This window comes from Penaeus japonicus, unplaced genomic scaffold, assembly GCF_977035675.1.
Source record: "Penaeus japonicus unplaced genomic scaffold, GWHDUDI00000001_assembly GWHDUDI00000005, whole genome shotgun sequence".
Taxonomy (NCBI): domain Eukaryota; kingdom Metazoa; phylum Arthropoda; class Malacostraca; order Decapoda; family Penaeidae; genus Penaeus; species Penaeus japonicus.
Genome location: NW_028234407.1, coordinates 21,772,910 through 21,794,633, shown reverse-complemented (window position 1 = coordinate 21,794,633; position 21,724 = coordinate 21,772,910). Strand labels below are relative to the sequence as shown.

Genomic DNA, 21,724 nt, shown 5'->3' with positions numbered 1-21,724 from the left:
CATTTAACTGTAATCCGATTCGTTATCAGACTGGTTCTAACGTGTATTTTAAGCATTTATGTTTTTTTTTTTCTGGATCGTTATTTTTTTTTCTTGCACCTTTTTTTCTAGCAATTCTTTTTTCCTTTAATATAACAAAAAATCAGAGCATTGAACTTTAATCCGTTTCGTTATCAGAATGGCTCTAACGTGTATTTTAAGCATTTTAAGTTTTTTTTCAGGATCGTCATATTTTTTCTTGAACCTTTTTTCTCGCAATCTCTTTTTCCTTTAATATAACAAAAATCAGTGCATTTAACTGTAATCAGTTTCGTTATCAGAATGGCTCTAACGTGTATATGAAGCATTTTAGTTTTTTTTTTCAGGTTCGTCATTTTTTTTTCTTGCACCTTTTTTCTCGCAATTTCTTTTTCTATAATATAACGAAAATCAGCGCATTTAACAGTAATCCGTTTCGTTATCAGAATGGTTCTAACGTGTATTTTAAGCATTTATGTTTTTTTTATTCAGGATAGTCATTTTTTTTTCTTGCACCTTTTTTCTCGCAATTGCTTTTTCCTTTAATATAACAAAAATCAGTGCATTTAACTGTAATCCGTTTCGTTATCAGAATGGCTCTAACGTATATTTTAAACATTTCAGGGTTTTTTTTCAGGACCGTTTATATATTCTTCTTCACCTTTTTTCTCGCAATTGCTTTTTCCTTTAATATAACGAACTCAGCGCATTTAACTGTAATACGTTTCGTTATCAGAATGGCTCTAACGTGTATTTTAAGCATTTTAGGGTTTGTTTCAGGATCGTCATTTTTTTTCTTACACCTTTTTTCTCGCAATTGCTTTTTCCTTTAATATAACAAAAATCAGTGCATTTAACTGTAATCCGTTTCGTTATCAGAATGGCTCAAACGTGTATTTTAAGCATTTTAGGGTTTTTTTTTCAGGATCGTCATTTTTTTTTCTTGCACCTTTTTTCTCGCAATTGTTTTTTCCTTTAATATAACAAAAATCAGTGCATTTAACTTTTATCCGTTTTGTTATCAGAATGGCTCCAACGTGTATTTTAAGAATTTCAGTTTTTTTTTCAGGACCGTTAATTTATTTTTCTTGCACCTTTTTTCACGCAATTGCTTTTTCCTTTAATATAACGAAAATCAGCGTATTTAACTGTAATCCGTTTCGTTATCAGAATGGCTCTAACGTGTATTTTAAGGATTTTAGTTTTTTTTCAGGATCGTCATTTTTTTTGCACCTTTTTTCTCGCAATTGCTTTTTTTATATATCGAAAATCTGCGCATTTAACTTTATTCCGTTTCGTTATCAGAATTTCTCTAACGTGTACTTTAAGCATTTTAGTTTTTTTTTCAGGATTGTCATCTTTTTTTCTTGCACCTTTTTTCTCGCAATTGCTTTTTCCTTTAATATAAGAAAATCAGTGCATTTAACCGTAATCCGTTTTGTTATCAGAATTGCTCTGACGTCTATTTAAGCATTTGAGGGTTTTTTTTCAGGATCGTCATTTTTTTTCTTGCACCTTTTTTCTCGCAATTGCTTTTTCCTTTAATATAAAAAAAAATCTTTGCATTTAACTATAATCCGTTTCGTTATCAGAATGACTAAAATTTATTTTAAGCATTTTAGGGTTTTTTCAGGATCGTCATTTTTTTTTCTTGCACCTTTTTTCTCGCAATTTCTTTTTCTATAATATAACGAAAATCAGTGCATTTAACTGTAATCCGTTTCGTTATCAGAATGGTTCTAACGTGTATTTTAAGGATTTATGTTTTTTTTTCAGGATCGTCATTTTTTTTTCTTGCACCTTTATTTCTCGCAATTCCTTTTTCCTTTAATATAACAAAAAATCAGTCACTTTAACTTTAATCCGTTTCGTTATCAGAATGGCTCTAACGTGTATTTTAAGCCTTTTAAGTTTTTTTTTCAGGATCTTCATATTTTTTCTTGCACCTTTTTTCTCGCAATCTCTTTTTCCTTTAATATAACAAAAATCAGTGAATTGAACTGTAATCCGTTTCGTTATCAGAATGGCTCTAACGTGTATTTTAAGCATTTTAGGGTTTTTTCAGGATCGTCATTTTTTTTGCAACTTTTTTTGTCGCAATTGCTTTTTTCCTTTCATATAACAAAAATCAGTCCATTTAACTGTTATCCGTTTCGTTATCAGAATGGCTCTAACGTGTATTTTAAGCATTTTAGTTTTTTTTTCAGGATCGTCATTTTATTTTTCTTGCACCTTTTTTTCTCGCAATTGCTTTTTCCTTTAATATAACGAAAATCAGCGCATTTAACTGTAATTCGTATCGTTATCTGAATGGCTCTGATGTGTATTTTAAACATTTTAGGATTTTTTTTCATGATCGTCATTTTTTTTCTTGCAACTTTTTTCTCGCAATTGCTTTTACTTTAATATAAAAAAAATCAGTGCATTTAACTGTAATCCGATTCGTTATCAGACTGGTTCTAACGTGTATTTTAAGCATTTATGTTTTTTTTCAGGATCGTCATTTTTTTTCTTGCACCTTTTTTCTCGCAATTGATTTTTCCTTTAATATAACAAAAATCAGTGAATTGAACTGTAATCCGTTTCGTTATCAGAATGGCTCTAACGTGTATTTTAAGCATTTTTGGCTTTTTTTTCAGGATCGTCATTTTTTTTTCTTGCACCTTTTTTTTCGCAATTGATTTTTCCTTTAATATAACAAAAATCAGTGAATTGAACTGTAATCCGTTTCGTTATCAGAATGGCTCTAACGTGTATTTTAAGCATTTTTGTTTTTTTTTCAGGATCGTCATTTTTTTTTTTCTTGCACCTTTTTTCTCGCAATTGATTTTTCCTTTAATATAACAAAAATCAGTGAATTGAACTGTAATCCGTTTCGTTATCAGAATGGCTCTAACGTGTATTTTAAGCATTTTTGGCTTTTTTTCAGGATCGTCATTTTTTTTTCTTGCACCTTTTTTCTCGCAATTGATTTTTCCTTTAATATAACAAAAATCAGTGAATTGAACTGTAATCCGTTTCGTTATCAGAATGGCTCAAACGTGTATTTTAAGCATTTTTGGCTTTTTTTCAGGATCGTCATTTTTTTTTTCTTGCACCTTTTTTCGCAATTGATTTTTCCTTTAATATAACAAAAATCAGTGAATTGAACTGTAATCCGTTTCGTTATCAGAATGGCTCAAACGTGTATTTTAAGCATTTTTGGCTTTTTTTCAGGATCGTCATTTTTTTTTCTTGCACCTTTTTTTCGCAATTGATTTTTCCTTTAATATAACAAAAATCAGTGAATTGAACTGTAATCCGTTTCGTTATCAGAATGGCTCAAACGTGTATTTTAAGCATTTTGGCTTTTTTTCAGGATCGTCATTTTTTTTCTTGCACCTTTTTTCGCAATTGATTTTTCCTTTAATATAACAAAAATCAGTGAATTGAACTGTAATCCGTTTCGTTATCAGAATGGCTCAAACGTGTATTTTAAGCATTTTTGGCTTTTTTCAGGATCGTCATTTTTTTTTTCTTGCACCTTTTTTTCGCAATTGATTTTTCCTTTAATATAACAAAAATCAGTGAATTGAACTGTAATCCGTTTCGTTATCAGAATGGCTCAAACGTGTATTTTAAGCATTTTTGGCTTTTTTTCAGGATCGTCATTTTTTTTCTTGCACCTTTTTTCGCAATTGATTTTTCCTTTAATATAACAAAAATCAGTGAATTGAACTGTAATCCGTTTCGTTATCAGAATGGCTCAAACGTGTATTTTAAGCATTTTTGGCTTTTTTTCAGGATCGTCATTTTTTTTTTTCTTGCACCTTTTTTTCGCAATTGATTTTTCCTTTAATATAACAAAAATCAGTGAATTGAACTGTAATCCGTTTCGTTATCAGAATGGCTCAAACGTGTATTTTAAGCATTTTTGGCTTTTTTTCAGGATCGTCATTTTTTTTTTCTTGCACCTTTTTTTCGCAATTGATTTTTCCTTTAATATAACAAAAATCAGTGAATTGAACTGTAATCCGTTTCGTTATCAGAATGGCTCTAACGTGTATTTTAAGCATTTTTGGCTTTTTTTCAGGATCGTCATTTTTTTTTTCTTGCACCTTTTTTTCGCAATTGATTTTTCCTTTAATATAACAAAAATCAGTGAATTGAACTGTAATCCGTTTCGTTATCAGAATGGCTCAAACGTGTATTTTAAGCATTTTTGGCTTTTTTTTCAGGATCGTCATTTTTTTTTCTTGCACCTTTTTTTCGCAATTGATTTTTCCTTTAATATAACAAAAATCAGTGAATTGAACTGTAATCCGTTTCGTTATCAGAATGGCTCTAACGTGTATTTTAAGCATTTTTGGCTTTTTTTCAGGATCGTCATTTTTTTTTTCTTGCACCTTTTTTTCGCAATTGATTTTCCTTTAATATAACAAAAATCAGTGAATTGAACTGTAATCCGTTTCGTTATCAGAATGGCTCTAACGTGTATTTTAAGCGTTTTTGACTTTTTTCAGGATCGTCATTTTTTTTTTCTTGCACCTTTTTTTCGCAATTTATATAACAAAAATCAGTGAATTGAACTGTAATCCGTTTCGTTATCAGAATGGCTCTAACGTGTATTTTAAGCATTTTTGGCTTTTTTTTCAGGATCGTCATTTTTTTTCTTGCACCTTTTTTCGCAATTGATTTTTCCTTTAATATAACAAAAATCAGTGAATTGAACTGTAATCCGTTTCGTTATCAGAATGGCTCAAACGTGTATTTTAAGCATTTTTGGCTTTTTTTCAGGATCGTCATTTTTTTTTTCTTGCACCTTTTTTTTCGCAATTGATTTTTCCTTTAATATAACAAAAATCAGTGAATTGAACTGTATTCCGTTTCGTTATCAATATGGCTCTAACGTGTATTTTAAGCATTTTTGGCTTTTTTTCAGGATCGTCATTTTTTTTCTTGCACCTTTTTTTTCGCAATTGATTTTTCCTTTAATATAACAAAAATCAGTGAATTGAACTGTAATCTGTTTCGTTATCAGAATGGCTCAAACGTGTATTTTAAGTATTTTTCCTTTTTTTCAGGATCGTCTTTTTTTTTCTTGCACCTTTTTTTCGCAATTGATTTTTCCTTTAATATAACAAAAATCAGTGAATTGAACTGTAATCCGTTTCGTTATCAGAATGGCTCAAACGTGTATTTTAAGCATTTTTGGCTTTTTTCAGGATCGTCATTTTTTTTTCTTGCACCTTTTTTTCGCAATTGATTTTTCCTTTAATATAACAAAAATCAGTGAATTGAACTGTAATCCGTTTCGTTATCAGAATGGCTCAAACGTGTATTTTAAGCATTTTTGGCTTTTTTTTCAGGATCGTCATTTTTTTTTTCTTGTACCTTTTTTTTCGCAATTGATTTTTCCTTTAATATAACAAAAATCAGTGAATTGAACTGTAATCCGTTTCGTTATCAGAATGGCTCAAACGTGTATTTTAAGCATTTTTGGCTTTTTTTCAGGATCGTCATTTTTTTTCTTGCACCTTTTTTTTCGCAATTGATTTTTCCTTTAATATAACAAAAATCAGTGAATTGAACTGTAATCCGTTTCGTTATCAGAATGGCTCAAACGTGTATTTTAAGCATTTTTTTTTTCAGGATCGTCATTTTTTTTTCTTGCACCTTTTTTCGCAATTGATTTTTCCTTTAATATAACAAAAATCAGTGAATTGAACTGTAATCCGTTTCGTTATCAGAATGGCTCAAACGTGTATTTTAAGCATTTTTGGCTTTTTTTCAGGATCGTCATTTTTTTTTCTTGCACCTTTTTTCGCAATTGATTTTTCCTTTAATATAACAAAAATCAGTGAATTGAACTGTAATCCGTTTCGTTATCAGAATGGCTCTAACGTGTATTTGAAGCATTTTTGGCTTTTTTTCAGGATCGTCATTTTTTTTTTTTTTCTTGCACCTTTTTTTTCGCAATTGTTTTTTCTTTAATATAACAAAAATCAGTGAATTGAACTGTAATCCGTTTCGTTATCAGAATGGCTCTAACGTGTATTTGAAGCATTTTTGGCTTTTTTTCAGGATCGTCATTTTTTTTTTCTTGCACCTTTTTTTTCGCAATTGATTTTTCCTTTAATATAACAAAAATCAGTGAATTGAACTGTAATCCGTTTCGTTATCAGAATGGCTCTAACGTGTATTTTAAGCATTTTTGGCTTTTTTTCAGGATCTTCATTTTTTTTCTTGCACCTTTTTTTCGCAATTGATTTTTCCTTTAATATAACAAAAATCAGTGAATTGAACTGTAATCCGTTTCGTTATCAAAATGTCTAAAAATTTCCTTCTCTCAATAAAGATGTTAATAAATCAGTTGAATGGCCAGAATATACATGCATGAATAATCCGTTATTGTCAGGAAACCATTCACGAAATTGGGGTACCAGGCGTTTATCTATTATCTTAAGGTATCCGTCTTGATTCAGAGCGCTATCCACGATCTCTAAACGACCTGTAACTTGTGCAGATATGATGGACCAAACCATGACTTTGGAAGGGAACTTGACTGCAGTCTTCTGACAGTCAGGGTGGTCCTTCTCTTTTGAATTTTCGCCTATCACTCAGTATTTCCATCATTGATTCATCAGAGAAACATACCTGGATGCAAACAAAAAAAATAATTGATTTTTTTTCACTCAAACTTAAATTACAGCTTTGTAAACCCCAGTCTTCAAGTGGGTTTCATCAAACATGAATTGGAACAAAGACATTTTTTTTCAATTGTGATGCAGCATCTTGAATCAAACATGAAATAATCGCTATTTTATTTAGATAAATAGTTATTTTAATCAATTAGTCTAGAAAAACAACGAATTCAGCAAAATCTAATGCATATTTACCTTTTCCCAGTCATCAGATGTCCAGTGGCTGTGTGCCTTGGCCCAAGCCAGCCTTTTCTTCCTTATGGCCTCGGTTAGTCTTGGCACTCTAGTTGGCCTACAGGCACGGTAACCCAGCTTATTAAGCTTTTTTCTAACAGCTGAGGGTGTACATTGTACATCACAGTCCACTAAGTCAGCTGCTAGTTGTCTTGACGACTTTGAACGGGCTTTTCTTACCATGTCAACGAGAATTCTCTCCTGTCTTGGGGTGGTACAGGATTTCCTTCCACATTTTCCAACACGTTTTGGCTCGTAATTTTCGATATTTTCCATCTTCCTTTTCACTCTGTACACACTAGATAATGATACACCAACTTTATGAGCGATTTCTTTACAGTCGAGGGATGTTTCTTGTAGATAAATTTCGATTGCTGAAAAATCAGCCTGACTCAAGTCTTTTCCTCTGCCCATGATACTTCAACAGGTTATCCTTAATGACTTCTACGACTAATTATGGGTCAATTGATACTGGGACATTGGCACACACATTAGGTAATATAAACAATGATTAGTAACCGGAAACCGGAATTCCAGGAACGTGGATATAAGTGGAAATGGTTTAAGAACACAAGGCTGAGGGACGAGGTAATTTTGTGTGGAGACGAGTAACAATCCAAAAACATGATTTTATCATTCAAAAATAATATAATCATTATATAATCAATTATTTTATGTGGAGTAAAGATTTTTCTAGATTATCACAAAAAATAGGCAATGTAAGTAATAAATTTGTGAAATACCCGAAAATGCTCAAATGCATGTTAGAGCCATTCTGATAACGAAACAGATTACAGTTAAATGCGCTGATTTTCGTTAGAGCCATTCTAATAACGAAACGGATTACAGTTAAATGCGCTGAGTTTCGTTATTTTAAAATAAAAAGCAATTGCGAGAAAAATGCATTTTGCACCTTTTTTCTCGTAATTGCTTTTTCCTTTAATATAACGAAAATCAGCGCATTTAACTGTAATCCGTTTTGTTATCAGAATGCCTCTAACGTGTATTTTAAGCATTTTTGGGTATTTTCAGGATCGGTTACATTACTGCCTTTTTTGGCTTTTATGCACCTTTTTTATCGCAATTGCTTTTTCCTTTAATATAACGAAAATCAGCGCATTTAACTGTAATCCGTTTCGTTATCAGAATGGCTCTAACGTGTGTTTTAAGCATTTTTTGGTATTTTCAGGATCGGTTACATTACTGCCTTTTTTTGGCTTTTTTTTTTACATTTTTTTCTCGCAATTGCTTTTTCCTTTAATATAACGAAAATCAGCGCATTTAAGTGTAATCCGAATGGCTCTAACGTGTATTTTAAGCATTTTTGGGTATTTTCAGGATCGGTTACATTACTGCCTTTTTTGTTTTTTTTTTGCACTTTTTTTCTCGCAATTGCTTCTTCCTTTAATATAACGAAAATCAGCGCATTTAACTGTAATCCGTTTCGTTATCAGAATGGCTCTAACGTGTATTTTAAGCTTTTTTGGGTATTTTCAGGATCGGTTACATTACTTGCTTTTTTGGCTTTTTTGCACATTTTTTCTCGCAATTGCTTTTTCCTTTAATATAACGAAAATCAGCTCATTTAACTGTCATCCTTTTTGTTATCAGAATGGTTCTGTAACCGATCCTGAAAATACACAAAAATGCTTATAATATAAGTTAGATTCATTCTGATAACGAAACGGATTACAGTTAAATGCGCTGACTTTCGTTATATTAAAGGAAAAAAGTCAATGAAAGAAAAAAGGTGCAAAAAAAAGCAGCAATGTTACCAATCCTGAAAATACCCCCAAAATGCTTAATATACACGTTAGAGTCATTCTCATAACGAAACAGATTACATTTAAATGCGCTGATTTTCGTTATATTAAAGGAAATAGCAATAACAAAAAAAAAGGCAGTAATGTAACCGATCCTGAAAATACCCAAAAATGCTTAAATTACACGTTAGAGCGATTCTGATAACGAAACGTATTACAGTTAAATGCGCTGATTTTCGTTATATTAAAGGAAAAAGCAATTGCGAGAAAAAAGGTGCAAAAAAGCCAAAAATGCAATTGCGAGAAAAAAGGTGCAAAAAAGCGAAAAAAGGCAGTAATGTAACCGATCCTGAAAATACCCATAAATGCTTAAAATACACGTTAGAGCCATTCTGATCCCGAAACGGATTACAGTTAAATGCGCAGATTTTCGTTATATTAAAGGAAATACAATTGCGAGAAAAAAGATGCAAAAAAGCCAAAGAAGGCAGTAATGTAACTGATCCTGAAAATACCCAAAAATGCTTAAAATACACGTTAGAGCCATTCTGATAACGAAACGGATGACAGTTAAATAAGCTGATTTTCGTTATATTAAAGGAAAAAGTAATTGCGAAAAAAAGGTGAAGAAAAGCCAAAAAAGGCAGTAATGTAACCGATCCTGAAAATACCCAAATGTTTAAAATACACGTTTCGGATTACATTCTGATAACGAAACGGATTACAGTTAAATGCACTGATTTTCGTTATATTAAAAGAAAAATCAATTGCGAGAAAAAAAAAATGAAAAAAAGCCAAAAAAGGCAGTAATGTAACCGATCCTTAAGATACCCAAAAATGCTTAAAATACACGTTAGTGCCATTCTGATAACGTAACGGATTAGAGTTAAATGCGCTGATTTTCGTTATATTAAAAGAAAAAGCAATTGCGAGAAAAAAAAAGCAAGTAATGTAACCGATCCTGAAAATACCCAAAAATGCTTAAAATACACGTTATAGCCATTCTGATAACGAAACAGATTACAGTTAAATGCGCTGATTTTCGTTATATTAAAGGAAAAAGCAATTGCGAGAAAAAAGATCCAAAGAAAGCCAAAAAAGCCAGTAATGTAACCGATCCTGAAAATATGTTAAATTATTTAGCAATTGAGAGAAAAAATTTGCAATAAAAAAAAAGAATTGATAGTAATATACACGACACTGAAATTAGCCAAAAATGCTAAAAATCCACGTTTGAGCCATTCTGATAATGAAACGGATTATAGTTAAATGTGCTGATTTTCGTTATATTAAAGGATTTAGCAACTGAGATAAAAAAAGGTTCAATAAACAAAAATGACAGTAATATACACGACCCTGAAAATAGCCAAAAATGCTTAAAATACACGTTTGAGCCATTCTGAAAATCAAACAGATTATAGTTAAATGCGCTGATTTTCGGTATGTTAAACTATTTAGCAATTTAGAGAAAAAATGTGCAATAAAAAAAATTACAGTAATATACACGACACTGAAAATAGCCAAAAATGCTTAAAATACACGTTTGAGCCAATCCTATAATATAACGCTGATTTTCGTTATATTAAAGAATTTAGCAATTGAGCGAAAAAAGGTGCAATAAAAAAAAATGAGTCATATACACGACTCTGAAAATAGCCAAAAAATGCTTAAAATACACGTTTGAACCATTCTGATAATGACACGGATTATAGTTAAATGCGCTGATTTTCGTTATATTCAAGAATTTAGCAATTGTGAGAAAAAAAGGTGATATAAAAAAATGACAGTAATATATACGACCCTGAAAATAGCCAAAAATGCTTAAAATACACGTATGAGCCATTCTGATAATGAAACCGATTATAGTTAAATGCGCTGATTTTCGTTATATTAAATGATATAGCAATTATGAGAAAAAAGGTGCAATAAAAAATGACTAAAATATACGACCCTGAAAATAGCCAAAAAAACTTAAAATACTCGTTTGAGCCATTCTGATAATGACACGGATTATAGTTAAATGCGCTGATTTTCGTTATATTCAAGAATTTAGCAATTGAGAGAAAAAAAGGTGCAATAAAAAAATGACAGTAATATATACGACCCTGAAAATAGCCAAAAAGGCTTAAAATACACGTTTGAGCCATTCTGATAATGATACGGATTATAGTTAAATGCGCTGATTTTCGTTACATTAAAGGATTTAGCAATTAAGAGAAAAGAAAAATGACAGTAATATAGACGACCCTAAAATTAGCCAAAAATGCTTAAAATACACGTTTGAGCCATTCTGATAATGAAACGGATTATAGTTAAATGCGCACATTTTCGTTATATAAAAGGATTAAAAAAAAGTAATATAGACGATCCTGAAAATAGCCAAAAGGGCTTAAAATACACGTTTGAGCCATTCTGATAATGAAACGGATTATAGTTAAATGCGCTGATTTTCGTTATATTAAAGGATTTAGGAATTGAGAGAAAAAAGGTGGAATAAAAAAAATGAATAAAGCGAAAAATGCTTAAAATCAACGTTTGAGGCATTCTGATAATGAAACGGATTGTAGTTAAATGCGCTCATTTTCGTTATATTAAAGGATTAAAAAAAAAAATGACAGTAATATACACGACCCTGAAAACAGCCAAAAAAGGCTTAAAATTCTGATAATGGAACGGATTTTAGTTAAATGCCCAAATTTTCGTTATATTAAAGAATTTAGCAATTGAGAGAAAAAAGGTGGAATAAAAAAAATAACAGTAATATACACGACCTCCTGAAAGAAAAGTAAAAAATGCTTAAATTACACGTTATACCCATTTTGATAATGAAACGGATTACAATTAAATGCGCTTAAAAGCAATTGCGAGAAAAAATGTGCACGATCCTAAAAAGAGCTAAAAATGCTTAAAATACACATTAGAGCCATTCTGATAATGAAACGGTTTACAATTGGATGCGCTGATGTTCGTTATATTAAAGGAAAAAGCAATTGCGAGGAAAAATGTGCAAGATCCTGAAAAAAAGCCGAAAATGCTTAAAATACACGTTAGAGCCATTTTGATAATGAAACGGATTGCAGTTAAATGCGCTGATTTATGTTATATTGAAGGAAAAAGCAATTGTGAGAAAAAAAGGTGCAAGAAAAAAAATGCACGATCCTGAAAAAAGCCAAAAATGCTTAAAATACGTATTAGAGACATTCTGATAATGAGACGGATTACAGTAAAATGCGCTGATTTTCGTTATATTAACGGAAAATGCAATACGAGATAAAAGGTGCAAGGAAAAAAAAGGCACGATCCTGAAAAAAATGCTTAAAATACACGTTAAAGCCATTCTCATAATGAAACGGATTACAGTTAAATGCGCTGATTTTCGTTATGTTAAAGGGAAAAAGCAATTACGAGAAAAAAAGGGAAAGAAAAAATAATGCAGGATCCTGAAAAAGCCAAAAATGCTTAAAATAAACGTTAGAGCCATTCTGAAAATAAAACGGATTACAGATAAATGCGCTGATTTTCGTTATATTAAAGGAAACAAAAATTGCGAGAAAAAAGGTGCAAGAAAAAAAAGGCACGATCCTGAAAAAGAAGCCAAAAAAGATCAAAGTACACGTTAGAGCCATTCTGATAATGAGACGGATAACAGTTAAATGCACTGATTTTCGTTATATTAAAGGAAAGAGCAATTTCGAGGAAAAAGGTGTAAGAAAAAAATGAACGATCCTGAAAAAAGCCAAAAATGCTTAAAATACACGTTAGAGCCATTCTTATAATGTAATGGATGTGTGTGTGTGTGTTTTTGTATGTGTGTGTAGGTGTATGTATGTGCATGAATAATATATATATATATATATATATAATATATATATATATATATAATATATATAATATTAAATATATATATATATATATATATTATATATATATATATATATATATATATATATATATATATATATATAATATATATATATATATTATATATATATATATATATATATATAATATATATATATATATATATATATAAATATATAATATAATATATATTTATATATATATATAATATATATATAATATATATATATAATATATATATATTATAATATATATATATATATAATATATAATATATATATATTATATATATATTTATATATATATATATATATATATATATATATATATATATATATATATATATATATTATATATATATATATATATATATATTATATAATATATATATATATATATATGTATGTATGTATTTATATATTTTATATATGTATATATATATATTTATATATATATATATATTTATGTATGTAAGTGCCACTCTGTAAGTACCGACTCTCGTGTTTTTGATAAAATGGAACATAGAAAAAGTGAGAGGAATCTCAGTTTCCGTTTTCTTATTCCAGCCTTTTTTTTGTGTGTATTCTTCTTTATGGAAGTACTCGACATAGCGTGCAGTGTCGTGACCCCTGTGATCCAGCTTGTTGGCTTTAGCAGTGGTGACTCCCCTGTGATCCAGCATATTTAAGTGTGCTGTCAGGCCCCTGTGATCCTGCATATGGGCGTGTGCAAGTGTCTGACCCCTGTAATCCAGCATACGGACATGTAGAGTATCGGCCCTTTAACACAGCGTGTGAGCGTGAGGAGTGTCGGTCCCTATAACATCGTACAGTGCTGAAAATAATAATTTACAATATTAAACTATATTTATTTTTGCGAAATAAATACACTTTTTCTGTATAAACATTTCTTTTCTCCTTCATAGCTAATGAGGATCAACAATAGATACATATCATATACAAATATTTAATAGCAAATGAATCATAAATGAACATATACTGGAAAATGATATAAATCCCGTATTATTGAAATAATATCTATATCTTATAAGCAAACAATACAAAAAGAACCTACTACAAGTGGCGCAGTGAGTAGGATGATCCTCAGTTATGGCTATGAAGCGTAGTTAAGTGTTTTTTTTTAAGTGACAATTTTTCACAGAAATCGTATTGTGCACGAGACCGGATCCTGGGTATGTTCACGTGAGTGGTGCGGTGAGTCTTTATGTAAACCCCAGGCATTCGGAAAAAGGAGAGGTGAGGTTCTATATATTCTGTTTTTTGGCAAAGTTGTATCTGTTTGAGTTAATCTCAACGGACCGTTATTTCACTTTGTTTACCACTAAACAGATATTTTGGAAGCTGTATCTCGCTTCATAATTTAGTTACTGTTCGGGAATCTTGTGTCTCGTAACGTTTTGGCGATCGGTTTGTCATCGTGTAACTATTGCCGATTGAGACCGTGGTAGCCGTTATTTCAATGTGATATTGATATACTTTTTGAAGTGTCTTGCTTCATAATTGTTACTGTTTGAGGACTCTGTAACCCTCGTAACGTTTTTGGCGATCGTTTAGTCATCGTGTAACTATTGACGATTGAGGCCGTGGTAGCCGCGAAGTACTGTAATACTTCTATTTCTCCTAGATTTTTCTAGCGTATCTATTTCATAATGAATGATTTAACTCAGATTTTGGATAGAGCTGAATCCCTTGGTTTAAGTGGGGATGCTGTAGAGCGTTTAATTGAAAAGGAACATGAGTTAATACGCGAAAGAGCGGAGAGGGAGGAGAGAGTTGCTGAACGTGAACTTAAAAGACTAGAATTGCAGTGCGGAGAAGACGAAAAACGGCGCATTCACGAAATTGAACTTGCTCGTTTAAATGTGAAATCTAACTCTTCTAATACTTCATTTATTGAAGGATTTAAATTACCTACATTTTCTGATAACGAGGATGAATTGAATAATTTCTTGCAGAGATTCGAGCGTTTAGCTGAATTGCATAAATGGAGGAAAGCGGATTATTCTATATATTTGGGTACTTGTTTAAAAGGGAAAGCATTGCAAGTGTATACTTCGTTGCCTGATGCTACAGTAAATGACTATGGTCAGCTGAAAGATGCCCTATTAAGAGCTTACACAGTTGATGCAGACTCGTACCGGCGGAAGTTCAGGGAAAGTAAAATTAAAGATAAAGAAAGTTATGTTCAACTGATTGTTCGTATGGGACAAAATTTGGGTTGTTGGTTAAACATGAGCAAAGTCGATAAGGATTATGACGCTTTGTGAAATTTTCTTGTTATGAATCAACTACTAATGAATTGTGGTCATGATCTCAGAATATTTTTGAAAGAACGTAAATTCAATACAGCTCAAGAAATGGCCGAAGCAGCGGATCTGTATCGCAGTGCGCACAATTATCGCGAAAGTAAACCTCGCACGCCGAAAGTTATTCCTTCTCGCGTGACCGAAGTGAAGTGTCATGGTTGCGGTAAAGACGGTCATATCCGGCCACAATGTCCTGATAATCCTAAAAATTTCAAATACTCAAGACCAGACAAATTCAAAGTAAATTTTGTTTTCCAGTCGGAACTGTTGCCTACAAATAGTTTTTCTGATCCTGACGGGCGACTGTGCGAGAAACCCGCTCATGTGGTTCTAGACACGGGTTGTTCCAGTGTTGTAGTAAAAGAGACATTGATCAATTCCAGATTTAAAACTGGTCAAATGGTTAAAGTATACGACTATCTAGGAGTCCCTAATGTCTTTCCTAAGGTACGCTGCCTAATTCAAAGCAAATTCTTTTCAGGATGGGTTGATGCAATTGCAGCCCCAATTAAATTTGCAGACGTTTTGATAGGCGTTATCCCTGGTGTCAAGATGCCAAATGATTGTAATGACAATCCTAGTAACCCTTCACCTGTTTACTCATCGAATGCATGTTCTGAAAACAAGGTATGTGATCCTGTCAAAGTCTATAAGGACAATAACTGCAAAGAAAACCAAAGCGAATTAGCTCTAGCTGTTCAGACTCGTTCCACTAATTTAAAGGCCTCTCCTAGTTCAGCACTTTCTTGCCCCGCGTTCATCATTAACGCTAATGTTGATAAGGCTGAAATTGTGAAAGGACAACAGTCTTGTTCATCCTTAAAAACCATTCGTGATAAACTAGTTAACAATGATTTGGTTAAAAGTAAAAGCCGTACTGCTAAGTATGAAATGATTGACGGTTTGATTTACCGCGTGTGTGTCACTAGTTTAAATGACTATGAGGTTGGTAGCAAACAGCTTGTGGTGCCAGAGAAGTACCGTAATGATGTTATGTGCCTTGCTCACGACGCTCTCACAGCGGGACACTTTTCACATCGTAAAACTGCTAATAAAGTTTTCGATAAGTTCTTTTGGCCAGGCGCTGGAGCCGATGTTAAGAGATTTTGCCGTTCTTGTCATAAGTGTCAAACATTTTCAGCTCGAGGTGGTGTGAGGAAAGTACCCATGAAAAATATTCCGGTCATCTCGAAACCATTTTCACGTGTGGCGATTGACATAGTTGGTCCGATATCCCCATGTTCTGAAAGGGGTAACAAATATATTCTGACTCTAATTGATTATGCCACGAGATACCCTGAAGCTGTTCCTCTTAAAAATATAGATACCTTAACCATTGCGGAAAGTCTTGTAGAAATTTTCTCTCGAGTTGCATGGACGTAAGGTTCGCGGACCCATAAGTATTCTACATGAATTGTGGACTAACGACGAAATTGATAAAGATGTTAAAAGCACTTATCAGTATGTTTTGGATCTCCGTTCCCGTCTCGAGGAAACGGCAAAATTGGCCGCCTCGCATACGGAGATAAGCGCTCAGAATTACAAGGCGTATTACGATCTAAAATGCAAACCCCGCAAACTCCATGTTGGAAATGAAGTCTTAGTTTTACTTCCTACAAAGTCAAATAAATTAGAAATGCAGTGGCTTGGCCCTTATCCAGTAATTAAATGTCACGAGAAAGGTGTGGATTATATTGTAAAGATTCGTGGAAAGGAGAAACTTTTCCATATCAATATGTTGAAGCGCTATTATAGACGCGATGATGCTCTTAGCAGCCGGAAAGGTAAACATGTTGTTCAATTAAGTATAGTTGATGATCTATCTTCGAATGAAACATCTGAGCCTATTTTCTTTGAAATGAAATATGACAATGATTTTCAGATGGGTAATAATTTATCTACTTCTCAAGTAAAAGAACTGCTAAATGTTCTAAATGATTTCCCTGATGTAATTTGTAATCACCCTGGTTTAATTTCAACGATAGAGCACAAAATTATTTTAAACTCTAACGTTCCCATACATAAGAAGCCTTATCCTATACCACATAATTTAGTTCGGGAGTTTAACGATGAGATAGACAAGATGATTGAGCTTGGTGTTATTGAGCCTTCTGAATCCCCTTATTGTTCGCCAGTTGTGCTGGTTAAAAAGTCTGATGGTAGTTGGCGTGTTTGTATTGACTTTCGTTCCCTGAATAGCATTTCATATTTTGATGCTGAGCCCATGCCTACCACAGAAGATGCTTTGACTAATTTTGCTAATGATACTTATTTCACAGAATTGGACATGTGTAAAGGATATTGGCAAATTCCTCTGTCTAATGATTGTAAAATATATACAGCTTTTGCAACCCATAGAGGATTGATGCAGTGGAAAGTTATGCCTTTCGGTTTAAAGACTGCATGTGCAACATTTATAAGGTTAATGCGTAGAGTTTTACTTGGGTTAAGAAATACAGATTGCTATTTCGACAATATTGTCGTACATAATAATGATTGGTATGAACACCTCCAGGACGTGAAAGATCTGTTGTTTAGATTACGAAAGCATGGTTTGACTGTTAGTCCTGCTAAATGTCATTTTGCCGACTCAAACATAAAATATCTTGCTGTATTGCTTAGTAGTAATGGTATTACCCCACCTGATGAAAAAGCCGTGTCTATAAATGCAATGCCTTTGCCTACTACAAAAAAACAACTTAGATCTTTTCTCGGAACTGTTGGTTATATTAGGAAATTTGTACCTAATTTTGCTAGTACTGCTGCTCCCTTGAACGATCTACTGAAGTACAGTAGTAATAAACTTAATTGGAATAATAATCAAATTGATTGCTTTAATTCTCTAAAATCTGCCTTGATTTCTAATCCTATATTATGTTTACCTGACATGTCTAAAACATTTTATCTTAGAACAGATGCCAGTGACGTCGGGGTAGGCGCAGTACTATTGCAAGATATCAATAATTGCAAGATGCCTGTATCTTATGCAAGTAGAAAGCTGCTTGATCGCGAGACCAAGTATGCAACGATAGAAAAGGAATGCCTAGCTATTGTATGGGCAATTGAAAAGTTCAAACTGTATTTGTATGGTAAGGAGTTTGTTATCCAATGCGATCAAAAACCTTTGAGCTATTTGCATACCATGAAAAATTCTAATAATAGATTGATGCGCTGGGCATTAACATTGCAAGGATATTCCTTCTCTATTGAATATATAAAAGGTCAACATAACGTAGGTGCAGACTTGCTGAGCCGTTGCCCAGTTTAATGTAATTGTTAATTGTTGTTCATCCACCTAATTTCTTTGGTTAAAAACTCTGTTTATTAACTTAAATAGGGGGTATTGTCGGTGGATTAAGGTCTATTTTCCCATATTTTTGGAAATGAAATATGGTAATCGGAAATCACGAAACCTGACCTCACCTTCTCAAGGTAGTTTACTTGTTTAAGTTGTTGCTAAGAATGCCTGGGGGTATGATCCAAGCTGATTTGGAAAGTTAAGCCTAAACGATGGGCCTCACTCACGAATACCCTGCCACTCTGTAAGTACCGACTCTCGTGTTTTTGATAAAATGGAACATAAAAAAGTGAAAGGAATCTCAGTTTCCGTTTTCTTATTCCAGCCTTTTTTTTGTGTGTGTGTATTCTTCTTTATGGAAGTACTCGACATAGCGTGCAGTGTCGTGACCCCTGTGATCCAGCTTGTTGGCTTTAGCAGTGGTGACTCCACTGTGATCCAGCATATTTAAGTGTGCTGTCAGGCCCCTGTGATCCTGCATATGGGCGTGTGCAAGTGTCTGACCCCTGTAATCCAGCATACGGACATGTAGAGTATCGGCCCTTTAACACAGCGTGTGAGCGTGAGGAGTGTCGGTCCCTATAACATCGTACAGTGCTGAAAATAATAATTTACAATATTAAACTATACTTATTTTTGCGAAAGGAATACACTTTTTCTGTATAAACATTTCTTTTCTACCTTCATAGCTAATGAGGATCAACAATAGATACATATCATATACAAATATTTAATGGCAAATGAATCATAAATGAACATATACTGGAAAATTATATAAATCCCGTATTACTGAAATAATATCTATATCTTATAAGCAAATAATACAAAAAGAACCTACTACAAGTGGCGGCAGTGGAGTTAAGGAGATCCTCAGTTTATTGGGCTATGAAGCGTAGTTAAAGATTGTTTTTTTTTTAAGTGACAATTTTTTCCATCAGAAATCGTAATTGTGCACGAGACTCGGATCCTGGGGTATGTTTCACGTGAGTGGTGCGGTGAGTCTTTTATGTAAACCCCCAGGCATTCGGAAAAAGGAGAGGTGATGTTCTATATATTCTGTTTTTTGGCAAAGTTGTATCTGTTTTGAGTTAATCTCAACGGACCGATTATTTCACTTTGTTTACCACTAAACAGGATATTTTGGAAGCTGTATCTCGCTTCATAATTTAGTTATTGTTTCGGGAATCTTGTGTCATCGTAACGTTTTGGCGATACTGGTTTGTCATCGTGTAACTATTGCCGATGGTGAGACCGTGTTAGTAGCTAGTAAGAGTATTTCAATGTGATATTGATATACGCCGTTTTTGAAGTGTACTTGACTTCATAATTGTTTACTGTTTGAGGACTTCTGTAACCCTCGTAACGTTTTTGGCGTATCGTTTTATAGTCCATGGCGTGTAACTATTGACGATTGAGGCCGTGGTAGCCGCGAAGTACTGTAATACTTCTATTTCTCCTAGATTTTTCTAGCGTATCTATTTCATAATGAATATTTAACTCAGATTTTTGGATAGAGCTGAATCCCTTGGTTTAAGTGGGGATGCTGTAGAGCGTTTAAATTTGAAAAGGAACATGATTAATACGCGAAGAGCGAGAGGGAGGAGAGAGTTGCTGAACGTGAACTTAAAAGACTATAGAATTGCAGTGCGGAGAAGACGAAAAACGGCGCATTCACGAAACTTGGAAACTTGCTCGTTTAAATGTGAAATCTAACTCTTCTAATACTGTCATTTATTGAAGGATTAAATTACCTACATTTTCTGATACGAGGATGAATTGAATAATTTTCTTGCAGAGATTCGAGCGTTTTAGAGCTGAATTGCATAAATGGAGCGAAAGCGATTATTCTATATATTTGGGTACTTGTTTAAAAGGAAAGCATTGCAAGTGTATACTTCGTTTTGTCCTGATGCTAACAGTAAATGACTATGGTCAGCTGAAAGATGCCCTATTAAGAGCTTACACAGTTGATGCAGACTCGTACCGGCGGAAGTTCAGGGAAAGTAAAATTAAAGATAAAGAAAGTTATGTTCATACTGATTGTTCGTATGGACAAAATTTGGGTTGTTGGTTAAACATGAGCAAAGTCGATAAGGATTATGACGCTTTGTGAAATTTTCTTGTTATGAATCAACTACTAATGAAATTGTGTCATGATCTCAGAATATTTTTGAAAGAACGTAATTCAATACAGCTCAAGAAATGGCCGAAGCAGCGGATCTGTATCGCAGTGCGCACAATTATCGCGAAAGTAAACTCGCACGCCGAAAGTTATTCCCTTCTCGCGTGACCGAAGTGAAGTGTCCATGGTTGCGGTAAAGACGGTCATATCCGGCCACAATGTCCTGATAATCCTAAAAATTTCAAATACTTCCAAGACCAGACAAATTCAAAGTAAATTTTGTTAATCCAGTCGGAACTGTTTCCTACAAATAGTTTTTCTGATCCTGACGGGCGACTGTTGCGAGAAACCCGCTCATGTGGTTCTAGACACGGGTTGTTCCAGTGTTGTAGTAAAAGAGACATTGATCAATTCCAGATTTAAAACTGGTCAAATGTTAAAGATATACGACTAGCCTAGGAGTCCCTAATGTCTTTCCTAAGGTACGCTGCCTAATTCAAAGCAAATTCTTTTCATGGATGGGTTGATGCAATTGCAGCCCCAATTAAATTTGCAGACGTTTTTGATAGGCGTTATCCCTGGTGTCAAGATGCCAAATGATTGTAATGACAATCCTAGTAACCCTTCACCTGTTTACTCATCGAATGCATGTTCTGAAAACAAGTATGTGATCCTGTCAAAGTCTATAAGGACAATAACTGCAAAGAAAACCAAAGCGAATTAGCTCTAGCTGTTCAGACTCGTTCCACTAATTTAAAGGCCTCTCCTAGTTCAGCACTTTCTTGCCCCGCGTTCATCATTAACGCTAATGTTGATAAGGCTGAAATTGTGAAAGGACAACAGTCTTGTTCATCCTTAAAAACCATTCGTGATAAACTAGTTAACAATGATTTGGTTAAAAGTAAAAGCCGTACTGCTAAGTATGAAATGATTGACGGTTTGATTTACCGCGTGTGTGTCACTAGTTTAAATGACTATGAGGTTGGTAGCAAACAGCTTGTGGTGCCAGAGAAGTACCGTAATGATGTTATGTGCCTTGCTCACGACGCTCTCACAGCGGGACACTTTTCACATCGTAAAACTGCTAATAAAGTTTTCGATAAGTTCTTTTGGCCAGGCGCTGGAGCCGATGTTAAGAGATTTTGCCGTTCTTGTCATAAGTGTCAAACATTTTCAGCTCGAGGTGGTGTGAGGAAAGTACCCATGAAAAATATTCCGGTCATCTCGAAACCATTTTCACGTGTGGCGATTGACATAGTTGGTCCGATATCCCCATGTTCTGAAAGGGGTAACAAATATATTCTGACTCTAATTGATTATGCCACGAGATACCCTGAAGTTGTTCCTCTTAAAAATATAGATACCTTAACCATTGCGGAAAGTCTTGTAGAAATTTTCTCTCGAGTTGGCGTTCCTAAT

The 21,724-nt window shown here is 33.3% G+C and overlaps 2 protein-coding genes across 2 annotated transcripts in view; both read left to right on the top strand.

Moving 5' to 3' along the window:
- Positions 1–14,228: 14,228 nt before the first annotated feature.
- Positions 14,229–18,153, top strand: LOC147471813 (uncharacterized). The gene is made up of 8 exons (XM_086536675.1): positions 14,229–14,736; positions 14,929–15,048; positions 15,367–16,106; positions 16,270–16,669; positions 16,940–17,055; positions 17,401–17,672; positions 17,796–17,974; positions 18,122–18,153. The coding sequence occupies exons 1-8, from the start codon at positions 14,229–14,231 to the stop codon at positions 18,151–18,153; spliced, it is 2,367 nt and encodes a 788-aa protein (XP_086392801.1).
- A 1,939-nt stretch (positions 18,154–20,092) lies between these two features.
- Positions 20,093–21,724, top strand: part of LOC147471812 (uncharacterized) — a 3,795-nt gene continuing 2,163 nt past the window's right edge. Inside the window, exons 1-2 of the mRNA XM_086536674.1 lie at positions 20,093–20,186; positions 20,988–21,724. The exon at positions 20,988–21,724 is cut by the window's right edge and continues 679 nt beyond it. Coding sequence (XP_086392800.1) covers positions 20,093–20,186; positions 20,988–21,724 — 831 coding nt within the window. The remainder of the gene's footprint in view (positions 20,187–20,987) is intronic.